Source organism: Vespa mandarinia, chromosome 6 (assembly GCF_050613455.1).
Source record: "Vespa mandarinia isolate Hongniang chromosome 6, ASM5061345v1, whole genome shotgun sequence".
NCBI lineage: Eukaryota > Metazoa > Arthropoda > Insecta > Hymenoptera > Vespidae > Vespa > Vespa mandarinia.
The window spans coordinates 3,479,351-3,491,898 of record NC_140815.1 but is presented as its reverse complement, the minus strand read 5'-3'; the positions used below and the strand labels follow the sequence as shown (position 1 = coordinate 3,491,898).

The window sequence follows — 12,548 nt, the reverse complement described above, 5'->3', positions numbered from 1 at the left end:
TAGCAATGATAATTATAATAACATTGTTAGAAGTATAGTAATAATACCTTTTCATATCTATAATTACGTCAATTATAAAATTCAAGTAATCTATTTAAATATATTATTCTGATTAAAAATATATATTAATAATTTTTTGTAATCTTTATATGGCTAACTATATATAAATTTTGCTTCAATTTATTTCTAAAGCAAACATTGAAGTTTGATTTACTTTGATTTTTTAAATAATATTAAAATAGGATTTCTGTGGATCTCTACATGCAGCTACCTCCCCGTAATGAGATCTGGATCGATATTACTTGTACTAACTATCTAAATATAAATCTAAATCTATTAAGGCAAATACTACCGGGCGAATGGTTGCATATTTTGGTGCATTTCCAAAATTTTTTCTTTATAATTGTAATAAAAAATCAAAGTACTTACATTTTACATTATTAATAATATTTTAACAGATAAATAGATTAGATAGAAATTTAAAATAATTTCTTATTTAGAGAAAGACACTGAATAATTGGTATTTCTTTATTATCCTTATTTATTCACATTAACAATAAATAAATAATTCTCTCTATTTATTAAAAGGCATAACGATATCATAGTCAAAATGATGATTCTTTTTTAATGCTTAATTAAGTTTATTAAAAATACAATTTACATTTCCACAATATATAAATAAAGAAATAACTTGTTCTTTTAATTTTTTATTTATTCTTATTTATGTTTATTAATTATCATTTACCTTTATTCATTAATAATCATTCGTATTTATTTCTAGTTTTAGGTATTTATTTCGGATAGCTCTTGGGTAAGTTCTTTGGATGGAGCCCTTAATTTACAAATTAAATGATACTTGTTCTACCTTTAGCACCAATTTATTATTAAAGACAGGATACATATTTTCAACCATACGATACATAATAACACTTTTTATCTAATAAACAAAGAAAGAAAAAAATAATAATAATAAAACTATGATCTCTGCTGGATTTGAAGATATATGCCACATTTCGTATCTATTGTTATAGTTCCTGCCGTAAATTCGAGCTTCCTCGGTGTGTTTGGTCCTGGTAAGAACGTAAACTTATTCAGGGCATTCATAAGAGCAACTTTTGTTTGCACCAGAGCAAATCTCATACCTAATAAACATATTTGTTCATAAGGTAAGAAAGAAAAAAGACGGGTATTATGTTTTCATCGACGATTCTATATCGTACATACCAATACATATTCTTGGTCCTTCTCCAAATGGCATATAGGTATATTGATGTCTACCACGATTTTGTTCTTCCGAGAATCGTTCAGGAATAAATTTCTCTGGTTCGGGATAAATATTAGGATCTCTATGTATTCCAAAAAGAGGAATAACCACACCAGTGCCTTCGGGTATGATGACATTAGAATTAGGCAATTTGATCTCCTTGGTACATACACGATTCAAAATAGGCACAGGTGGATATTTTCTTAAGGTTTCTGCGATCAGTAAGAAATACGCGATATATAATATATCGATCAATAAAACTTTTTAATAATAAGAATTGCACATTAAACTGTATTACTAACCGCATACAACCATATGAAGATAAGTCATCTCGTTGATAACATTATACGAGATACCTCCATGTTTTTTTATAATTTTATCAATCTCTACTTGTGTTTTTTTTTGAATATCTTGATTCAAGGCCAATTCGTAAAGGCAAAACGTCACCGTTGAAGATGTAGTCTCAAAACCAGCCACATAAAAAACAAATGCTTGAGCTGCTCCTTCTAACATACTGAATTTTTCTAATTTCGCTGTGTTGATAAAAGAATAATTTGTAATGATAATTAATATTTATTAGTTGAGATGATATTACTGAGTAGCCGAATGTAGTAATATTTTTTTATTTATTTATTGATAAAGCAATAAAAGGCATGACGAGAAGAGGAACAATGAGGTATTTTTCTTCGTCAAAAATTAAATGAAATAATGATAATCGATAGTTCAGTGCCTTATATCGATGTAATCATATATTATAATGCAAAATTGTAATGCTTACTCGGTGCATTGTCGACTGGATCAGTTTGTTTTTCCTCATCATTTTTTACGTATCCGTCCTTCATCAATTGCATTATTAAGTTAAGGAAATCACGTCTCGTAATGTTATGTGTGTTTCGATACTCCACGGTCTCCTCGAAAACTTTTAAGAAAAATTTTGACACTCCTTTATCATTAAGTGGTATCGAGAAAATTTCCATTATTTGAGAAGCAAATACCATCATCGTGTTTATGAATGGCTTCGGCTCAAACACCTTTTTACCCCAATAACGAAATTCTGATTCTGGATGTTCCAGACAATTACAATTTATTCCAAATGCAGTCGACATTATGATATCTGTGAAAAAACTGAATTGCGTTAAGTTAATATCAATTTCTATAGTCTTATGCTTTATTACGGATTTTAAGAATTTATTAAAAATTTTATAAGTAATTAATTGCATTGTTATTGCATTAAAAATCAAAAGTATTTATTTTGTTAAATTATATTATATATGTAATAATTAATTTGATAGTATAATGAATCTACATTTACCTAACACAAGTTTCGTTCACATGTTCAAACACAAGTAACTTCGTATTATTTACTTAAGTAATACCGAAATTAATAATAAATTTAACGAAATAATCAAATATTACTGAACCATATTACCCAGCAAAGATCTCCTTTATGTCGATTTCATTTCTCTCATGAACTTTCTTCTCAAGGAATTTTTCCAACAAAATTCCATTTTCTTGTAAAGTTTCGAACATATATTTGATTTTTCCTGACGTAAAAGTAGGTGTCAAACGTACACGTAACTTTTTCCATTTGGTTCCAGGTAAAAGAAACAAATGTCCTGAAAGTGGATCGATCTTTTCGTTGCAATAAATTCCACGATCATGAAAACTTGAAAATTCTTTCGCCATTACGAAACGTATCAAATCGGGGTCATTGATCATCAAAATTGGTTTGAAAAACGAATATACTCCGACAAAAGGATACGATTTGTACCTCATGTAAATTTCTTTGAAAATTTCAGCTGCAAAATGATAACCAAAAAATTTTAAAATAATACCAAATAATACTTGGTTTTATTTTTTAAAATTTGAATAAAAGAAAAAGATAATTTACGAATGGATTTTTTATTAAGAATTGCATCGGTGATATTTCCAGCTGGAAACGTTGGTTCTTCGTACGGTACACTTTTCCTTCGCCAAAAGTTAAAAACAATTAATTTAAAATAAAAATATATTCCGATTATTATGATGAACAAAGCACCGAATAACTCCAGTAATATCCATTCGGACATCATAATTATTTCGTTATTTCTTCTTTTATTTATACAGCACACATTTATATATCTAAGTATTAACGTCTTTTGTTAACGATTGATTTTTCTAGAACAATCTTTTGAGAAGATATCAGTGCTACTGATTTAAAAAATCACTTGTATCCTCCTTATATATGAAGAAATATGATAATTAATTATTTTACATATTTTGTCAATATGTTAGGATATAAAAAATAAAATAACGCAGATAAAATAAAATATCTTAGTATTGCTAATATATCTGTGTTTATAATTTGTCATTTTGATAGTTATGCTAATTATGAAATTCAGATTATTTATCAAATCATTTTAATATGTATTTTGTTAATATTATGATATATGACTGTCTGTCAATTTTATCGAATTATTATCTGTAGTCATATACACTAAAATTTTTTTATATTCGCGTTATATATACTTTATAACACGAATTATTAGTTCTATCAGTTCCATCAAAGTCTATTTATAGGACACAAATAAATTTTTATCTACCTGACTTGTTTTATAAAAAATGTAATGAATTCCGCGCAACTAATAAAATGCAAATATGCATTTTGTTGGTTTTCTCATAAAGATTTAGTTAAGAATAATTATAATAATATGTGCATATATTATTATAATATATACTATATAATATATAGATATGACGTAATATAAGACAAAGTGGCGAAGCGAATTCTTATAATCTTATAATAGATCTTATAAAATACGAAAAATATGGATTACTATTTCGATTTAAAATAACAGACCAATCTGTTTGTCTATATTAAATATTCATATTTATGATAATATATAAAGCATAGAAAAAAAGTGAAAAGAAAAAGAAAGAAGATCTCTAAGTATTAACATTTAATCGAGGTTGATATATTCAAATATCCTACTGTTTGTTTCTCGTTTCGTGTCGCAGATCGTCCGCTAGATGACACTAGCGACGCCACATCAGTTTGGTTTCCCATCATACGTTCACATGATATGGGATCAATAAACTGAAAGGGTTTCGTCATTCGACGAAATTTAGAATTAATTGGAAAAGTTTATTGTGATTGATCGAACGCAAGTTTCCGTCTGATAGGATTGTGGTGAAACCTTCGAGTGAGAAAATGGCAGATAAATTGAAAATATGGCGGATTTGTGCATGAGATAAGTTAAATTGAAAAGTGACGTATGAATCCTCGTGTCGTCCATGTATGTATAATAGAAGGGGAACAGATGATTGTGATGATATTAGAGCAATGAGACAAGAAACGTCAAATGCATAAATAATCGATGAACTTTGAACTTGTAATCTATCGTATTTTAATATAATTATTTAATAACTGTAACTAAATTATATATCGATATATATATATATATATATATATATATATATATATATATATATAGCTTAGACAGGTGAAGTTTTGCCAAGTCGACGAAGTGTTTTTATTTAGAGAAATGTGTTTGATTAACAGTTATACGTATTAGAGAATAAAGAGAAAAAAGAAATAGATATTAAAGGTCGAAGGTGTTCATCTATATTCAACGATCGACAATCGTAAGTCTTTTTACAAGTGGATTAGAAGTAAAAAAGAAAAGGATATAGATAAAGAGAAAGTAAGAAAAATGAGTTCGGTTTGGAAACGACTTCAACGGGTAAACAAAAGAGCGGCGAAATTCCAATTTACCGTTTCGTATCACGAAGTCACTCTCGAGACAACAACGAAATGGCGAGTAATAAATATCTATTTATATATCAGAAGTATAGATTCATATTTAAAATACCTTTCTTTTTTTTTTTTTTTTTTTTTTTTCAATTGTATCATATGTTTATAACATAGTAAAATGTATAGGATCATTTTATTATGAAATTAAATTTTTCGAATATTTCCATTTCATTTGTAGGAAACCAAACAAATTAAGCGTCGTATGGACAAGACGCAGTAGAAGAGTTAGTACAGAACCATTGGATTGGGAACCAAATTTAAGCGATCCATTGAAAGGTGTTATTAGTTGGCCAGTTCCAGACAATCATACAGTTTCTGTAACGTTGTTTAAAGATCCTCGGACTCATGAATTAGAAGACAAGGATTGGTCTTTTGTTATTGAAGATGTAAGTTCTATTATATGCATTGTTATATCATATTTAAGTTTGTGATTTTATTTATATTAAAAAATGAAGCGAATAAACATTTTAATTTACTTATAAATAGGTTTCTTCTACGGGTAAAAGGCGACATGTAGCTGCTGCAAATATAAATATGAAAAAGTATGCTACACTCGAATCTAGTCAACAACAACTTAAATTAGATTTGAAACCGACTTCCAAAAAAATTGTTAGTGCTACATTAGAATGTACATTATCATGTGTATTTTTGAGAGAAGGCAAAGCAACGTAAGATCATTCTGCAATGGTTTCTTCTATTTTTTTCTTTTTTTTATTTTTCTTTTTCTAAAATGAAACATGGAAAAGTAAGCAATTCTTATAACCTAATTATTTTTAATAGGGATGAAGATATGCAGAGTATGGCTAGTTTGATGTCAGTTAATAATAACAGTGATATCGCTCCGTTAGATGATTTTGATAATGAGGATATACCCGAAGATGTAGAAGAAGTTATAGTTAAAAATATGGATGAGATTTTGGATATTTCTGCTCAACTTGATTTAATGACAAGTAGTCTTACTGAAAGTGAATTACCTAGCACTCCAATCAGTGGTAAATATTCCATTTTTAATTTGTTTCATCAGAATTTTAATAGAACATTAAAATTTTTGATGAAACATGTTTCATTTAAATAATTTTTTACTTTTTTAACAGTGGCAAGTTTATCCAAAGATGATACAACTCCTGTAAATGATGATGATCATTTCATACGTGAAATAAGTTTAACAGGGATCGGAGATGCTTTGAAAGACAAGTCACCTTTAAAGGATAATGTTGCGGTTGAAAATGAGTATGTTTATAAATAAATATTATTAAGAAGTAAAATAATCTTACGAAGGATTACATAAGTATAACGTTTTACAGCAAAAATATTGAACATAGTTCATTGAGATTGCCGTTGCAGCCATTAGACTTTAAAAAGAATGAAATGAATATGCCTAAATTAAAGGAAGTTACACCTGGTCAAGATTTGTTGGAATGGTGTAAAGAAGTGACAAAAGATTATCCCGGTGTTAAAGTTACTAACTTAACAACATCTTGGAGAAATGGAATGGCATTTTGTGCTATTATTCATCATTTTAGACCTGATCTTATGTATGTAGAAACAAATATAATTGATAACTTCGACTATATGCCAACTATATTTTCAATGATTCATTAATAAGCTATTGAATTGAATGTATTATTTTTTTTTTTTCAAATAATTTAAATATATTAAATTACTATAGTATTATTAATATAAACGTAATAATATCAATATTATATTGATCATATTAGAGATTTAATTAAAATAAAATTTGATAATTTACAGTGATATAGAATCCTTATTATCACATGATGTAAAAGGTAATTGTAAAAAAGCATTTGATGCAGGAGAAGCTCTAGGAATTCCTAGAGTGATAGAGCCTGCTGATATGGATATATTAACTGTACCTGATAAATTAGCTGTGATGACATATTTATATCAATTGAGAGCACATTTCACAGGACATGAATTGGAGGTATTAAATTTAATTTTACTTTTTCTATCTATATATACATATATATCTGTTTTTCTTCTTATTTATTTAATTATCACTTTTAGGTACATCAAATAGGTAAAACAACTGATGAATCTTCTTATATGATTGGTAGATTTAATACGGATAATAATACAGATGTAAGCGTACAATTGTTTGGTCAAGAAATAATTAATTTACGTAAAAAGGAGCAAATGGAACAAAGAAATAACAAAACGGACAGTAATAGACGGTAAATTTGAAATGCTTATACCTATTATTATTTTAGTAATAAAATTATATATATATATAATTAATAATTATTCATATTTATGCAATCTATAGGTCAAATCCATTTGATAACAATCAATATAAAAAGGATGATATCAGTATTGACACAATAAAAAATAAATTACATTTGAGTTTAAATGCAGATAATCAAGATGATCAATTTAATAAAGACAAATCACCTTCCAGCGTAAAAGATGTTAAAGATATTATACTTGCTAGTTCAAAAAGCATTTTGGGAAAAGTTTTATCTCCGACAAAAGAAAAATATGCATCTAGAGAGAAGGTGTGTGTATATATATATATTCTTATATTTGTTAACTCATCTAATATTAAATTAGCTTTTATCATTATTGCAATGTACATGGGTAATTGTTGGTTAACACTATGCATTATATACATGACAAGTTTTCTTATTTAACACTGAAAAATGGAGAATTGGTATAAATTTGCTACAGAGCAAGTCTCCACCCAGAATACCTCAAGCGCAGCAACGTCCTATACTTATGACACGCCGGCAATTAACAGACCCATTCGGGTCTGACGACGAGGAGGAAAATATTCAAATTATCGATGACAAATGGTCTCAATCAATTTCTATTACGAAATCGCAATCGCCAGTTCGTGATGTCAGTATAAATTAAATCGTGCAAATGATTGCTTTTAATGTATTTATTCTTTCGTACTTTGCTACATATTAACAATTAAATTTATAGTTTGGTTTTTATTTATAGTGTTTTTTTTTTAAATACATTTTATGGATTACATCGAGAGAGATTTGATTGCAAAATTTAGTTGTTTATATATTTATATACTTATCTCTTAGTAGCATTATCTAACAGCACCTATGTAATAAATATGTCTACGTGTATATACTTTTATATATCGAATTGCATGTTAATATGCATGCTCATTTTTATGTTTTATTTTAATATAAAATATATGTTTATAATATGTTTTATATCATAAACATTATTATGTGTGTCTTTTATAGAAACGAGAAAGATTTTTCACTTAAGTGTGATTAAAAAGTATTAATTAATTTATTCACTTAATTATTTTTTTTTATAGGACTCAATTAATACTGTCGATAAAGGAAGTCGAGGTAATTCAGAATGTCAAAGTGCTTCACCTCCGCATGGAGAACAACGTGCACAACATGTAATTATTGAAGTTATTTTTTTTTTTTAAATTGCTTGATCAATTAGATATTCTGAATCTAATTTTTTTTTTTTCTTTTTTTTTTTCTTTTTTTTTTCTTTTTTTTTCTTTTTTTTTTCTTTTTTTTTTTTCCTTTTTAATTACTATTATTATAGCCTTTAGTTAGTCGGCATGATGAATTGAGAGAACGTGCAAGACAGTTGTTAGAACAGGCCAGAAATCAATCAAAGCCTGCTGGCATTGTTTCCGTTGCTACTAGTCCAGTTGAGGTTTATAATTTTTTAATTATTTTTATCTCATATAATATAAACGTTAATTTTTAACTCAATTAATTATAATACATTTATCAGACTCAAAGTGACGATGAAAGACAACAACAATTACGAGAAAGAGCAAGACGTTTGATAGCAGAAGTAAAAATGGGTGTTAATGTTAATCCAAGTCAAAATAATGATGATAATAATAGTGATAGACGATCAATGGATGATCAAAATAATAGTCCAAGAAGAAGTGTTACACCATCTACACCTGGTGATAGATTAAGCTTAAAGGTCAGTTTATAATGAATAATTGTTAGAAGATTACCAATCTAACGAATCCTTCGTAATATTTTAGTCTGAATACAATGGAAATATATTAGGTAATACAAGTGAAGTGGAAAAGAAAACTGGTTCACCTTTATATTCGTTCTCTAAAATTATAGAAAGAATTTCTCCCGATAAAACTAGTCCCGATAGAACTGCATATACTCTCAGAGGCGTATGTTAAATTATTTAATCATTATCTGTTAATAAAAGATTATTTTGAATATAATGATTATTAATAAATTTTACAATTATATTTATATTTATATTTAGTTGGGTAAAGATATGACATCATATATTCAAAACGAGCTTGAAGCTTTGGAAAGAGAACAAACTCAGATAGATATACAAGCTGGTAAACTTGAGAAACAACTTAGAGCTGCCATGGAAAGTGATAATGAAGATGAAACTGAAAGACTGATGTCTCTGTGGTTTACACTTGTTAATAAGAAAAATGCTCTATTGAGAAGGCAAATGCAATTAAATATATTGTGAGTTGACTACTCATATCGTTTTATTATATACATAAATATTTATGAATCCATATATACAATATTGGCGATTGTATTTTTTCCAGAGAGAAAGAAGATGATTTAGAACGTCGTTTCGAACTTTTAAATCGCGAATTAAGAAGCATTCTTGCTGTGGAAGATTGGAGAAAGACAACTGAACAAAAAATGCGTGAAAATTTATTGTTGGAAGAATTAGTGTCAATTGTTAACAAAAGAGATGAGTTGGTGCATCATCTTGATACTCAAGAAAGAGCGTAAGTAAATTTTATATTATTTTCATTATAACAATCGTTTGGCTATTTAAATAAATTCTTTTATGATATTTTCTCACAGTATTGAGGATGACGATGAAATAGAACGCGATTTATCAAGAGCAGGTTTAGCTCAGCGAAATAAAAATTGTGTCGTGCAATGAACATCTGATTTAATGTCGTCATTATATTTTTTAAGTTCAAGGTAAACCAATTGGTAAAGTATATGCGATATTTTTGAAAAAAAAAAAAAAAGAAAAAAGAATAAAACAAAACAAAACAAAACAAAAATGATAATAATAATAAATAACTAGTTCAGCAGTAATATAAGAGCAATAACGAAGTTAAACATACCGTGTCTTGAATCATGCGATATATGCATTACAGGCACTATTCATTTTATTGTGGAGTTGCCAAAGAAAATAAAAAATGTCCAGTGTGTAGATCATTCTTTCATTCGAACAATAATAATAATAATCTATAAGTGTCCATTTCTTTTATTTTCTTATATATTTCTTCCGGGAATAATGTCTGATGTTTACATATGTAACACATTTACATGTTATAATATGTTTTATTTAAGTCTACTTCCTATTGAATATACTTGAACGGAATAATTATTAATTTATATTAAATATTCTAATTTAAATATGAGGTACAGAAAAAAATATATAAATCAATGATAGCTATTATAATTATTATTATGGATTTATAAAACAATACATTTTTCCAAAGAACCATCATCCATAATGAATAATTTGAATAATCATTTTCTAAATTTATTAAAATCGACGAAAGAATGTTCATAATTAATTTTTAATTAGATCCATCTCAATATAAATAATTTATAACATATGAATATATATATATATAAACAATGATATATATATATATATATATCATTGTTTAATTCTCACTATCCAATTTAGTCAAATTTTATGAAACAGAAGAGATACAATCTTAATACTAGAATATACTAATATGTAAAAAGGTAATTTATCTTCTCTTTGAATGTCATGTATGAGCGATCTCTGAAATCTCTAAAGAAAAAATTTAATATACAATCAATTCATAGTAAAACAGTATTAATCCAGATATATTTACAGGAAAACACTATCTGATTGCAATTTCTTATAGCAATTTTACCTTTGCTAATTGATAAGATATAAGGGAAATATTTTAAAGGAAATATCATATATATATATGTATGATATATATATATATATATATATCGTTTATAATGATGACAATTGAACTCATTAATTATTACGTACGTTCTACACTTGTGCCATATATGGACATTATAGATTTTTTATATGTAAAAAAAAAAAGAAAAAAAGAAAAAAAGAAAAAAAAATTATGCACATACATGTTTGACCATGCTGATGCTTTAAAAAAGAAAACAAAATATGTTACTTGCTATTTATGGTGTGTGCAATTTTTATAGTTATAATTTTAGCATTAATTCTGCAAGAAATGTAAAGCTAATTAATTTCTTAAGTACATACTTTTCAATACTCTCATTTTATACATGAATATTTAAGATTGTGCATAATATTACATGATATTCAGTTAACTGTACTTTCACAATATTTATTTTATCAAAGCATGTGCATCTTTCGATAATTTCATGTTATAAAATTTTGGCCTAATGATCCGTACGTATGTTCTTCATTAACACAAATATAATTGTTATTCTTTCTAAACTTGGATATAAAATTTTTAAATTTTTTGTAAATATTGTAACGTCTGATCGATTAATTGAATTAATTTATTTTTTGCTTTATAAATATTAGATTTTAATATTATTCAATACGAATCGAAATCATTTGAAATTTAGTTTAACCGACCCATTTGTTATTAAGATATTTTTACAATGCAGATTAAATTTGTTTTATCTTAGTGTAAAATATTGCATTTTTTTCCTTGTTTTTTATTTTTTTTATCTTTCATGCATTATAGTAGTATAATCTTTAATAATTGTTTTGTGTGATCTGTGGAAGTTGAAAAAAATGTAATATTTGGCATGTCTTTGATAACTAACTATGCAATAAAGTAGGATTACAAATATTTAAAGTTTAACCATAATGAAAAATAATCTGTGTAAAGTGATCTCTTCTGTATCCTTTATGGTTTGATTAGAAGAAACCAAATCTTTGCTTGATCTCATTTCTTGGGTTCAATATTAACATATATATTATTATACATTTTAAATAATGCTTATGTAAAAAGTACAACCTAATGGATTTATTTTTTATATTTATATCCTATGTAACTTTTTCAAAGCATGGTAGATTATATTTGCTTTATATATGTGTATATATATATATATACATATATATATATATATATATATATATATATATATATATCATATATGAAATCTATATGTAAATAATAATCATGCTATAATATATCCTAGGCAAGATCTTCTCAATATCTTTAACGACTGAACATATACTAATTTTTAACAGAAAACGTCGTTAGAAAAATTTAATTGTTACGTAAAAATGCAATAACAATTTAATTTTTGATGTTACACATACAAACAAACAGACATAAACACGAACAAATACACATAATGATTATTTATATTTATATAATAATTTTGTACTATATGTTCACGTTGCAAGGATAATGAATGAGAAGATAAATTCAATACCGAGCAAAATAGTTATGCAAATAATAATTTATTATTCCAGTGCCTAAGATCGTCTACACCTATGTTCATCAGTGTAAGATCATTATAATGTACT

General features: G+C 26.5%; 2 protein-coding genes across 5 annotated transcripts; one reads left to right on the top strand and one right to left on the bottom strand.

Annotated features, from left to right (window-relative positions):
• Nucleotides 1–975: 975 nt before the first annotated feature.
• LOC118440927 (putative cytochrome P450 6a14) lies at nt 976–3,356 on the bottom strand. Its single transcript, XM_035864681.2, has 6 exons — nt 3,156–3,356; nt 2,694–3,063; nt 2,043–2,389; nt 1,567–1,797; nt 1,225–1,476; nt 976–1,142 (listed from the first exon to the last, which is right to left on the bottom strand). The coding sequence occupies exons 1-6, from the start codon at nt 3,334–3,336 to the stop codon at nt 976–978; spliced, it is 1,548 nt and encodes a 515-aa protein (XP_035720574.2). The 5' UTR covers nt 3,337–3,356.
• A 961-nt stretch (nt 3,357–4,317) lies between these two features.
• On the top strand, nt 4,318–12,105 carry Ehbp1 (Eps15 homology domain containing protein-binding protein 1). 4 transcript variants are annotated; one of them, XM_035865082.2, is made up of 18 exons: nt 4,318–4,539; nt 4,806–5,060; nt 5,236–5,443; nt 5,544–5,725; nt 5,838–6,049; nt 6,152–6,287; nt 6,362–6,592; nt 6,810–6,999; nt 7,083–7,249; nt 7,342–7,570; nt 7,743–7,913; nt 8,356–8,445; nt 8,601–8,714; nt 8,796–8,996; nt 9,061–9,204; nt 9,303–9,520; nt 9,607–9,795; nt 9,875–12,105. In XM_035865082.2, the coding sequence occupies exons 2-18, from the start codon at nt 4,957–4,959 to the stop codon at nt 9,954–9,956; spliced, it is 2,868 nt and encodes a 955-aa protein (XP_035720975.1). In that variant the 5' UTR covers nt 4,318–4,539; nt 4,806–4,956; the 3' UTR covers nt 9,957–12,105. The 4 variants fall into 4 exon arrangements, with proteins under 4 accessions (XP_035720975.1, XP_035720974.1, XP_035720973.1 ...); XM_035865081.2 differs by having other exon boundaries at nt 4,318–4,635; XM_035865080.2 differs by having other exon boundaries at nt 4,318–4,635; nt 4,738–5,060.
• Nucleotides 12,106–12,548: the final 443 nt, after the last annotated feature.

What these genes read in the sequence shown, in the direction of transcription:
- Ehbp1 (XM_035865082.2), top strand. Translation starts at nt 4,957, where the DNA reads ATGAGTTCGGTTTGGAAACGACTTCAACGGGTAAACAAAAGAGCGGCG. An exon ending in GTGATAGATTAAGCTTAAAG is followed by an intron (nt 8,997 to 9,060) that starts GTCAGTTTATAA and finishes GTAATATTTTAG; the next exon opens with TCTGAATACAATGGAAATAT. An exon ending in CTGCATATACTCTCAGAGGC is followed by an intron (nt 9,205 to 9,302) that starts GTATGTTAAATT and finishes ATTTATATTTAG; the next exon opens with TTGGGTAAAGATATGACATC.
- LOC118440927 (XM_035864681.2), bottom strand. Translation starts at nt 3,336, where the DNA reads ATGATGTCCGAATGGATATTACTGGAGTTATTCGGTGCTTTGTTCATC. An exon ending in TCTTCATATGGTTGTATGCG is followed by an intron (nt 1,477 to 1,566) that starts GTTAGTAATACA and finishes TACTGATCGCAG; the next exon opens with AAACCTTAAGAAAATATCCA. An exon ending in AGGACCAAGAATATGTATTG is followed by an intron (nt 1,143 to 1,224) that starts GTATGTACGATA and finishes TATGTTTATTAG; the next exon opens with GTATGAGATTTGCTCTGGTG.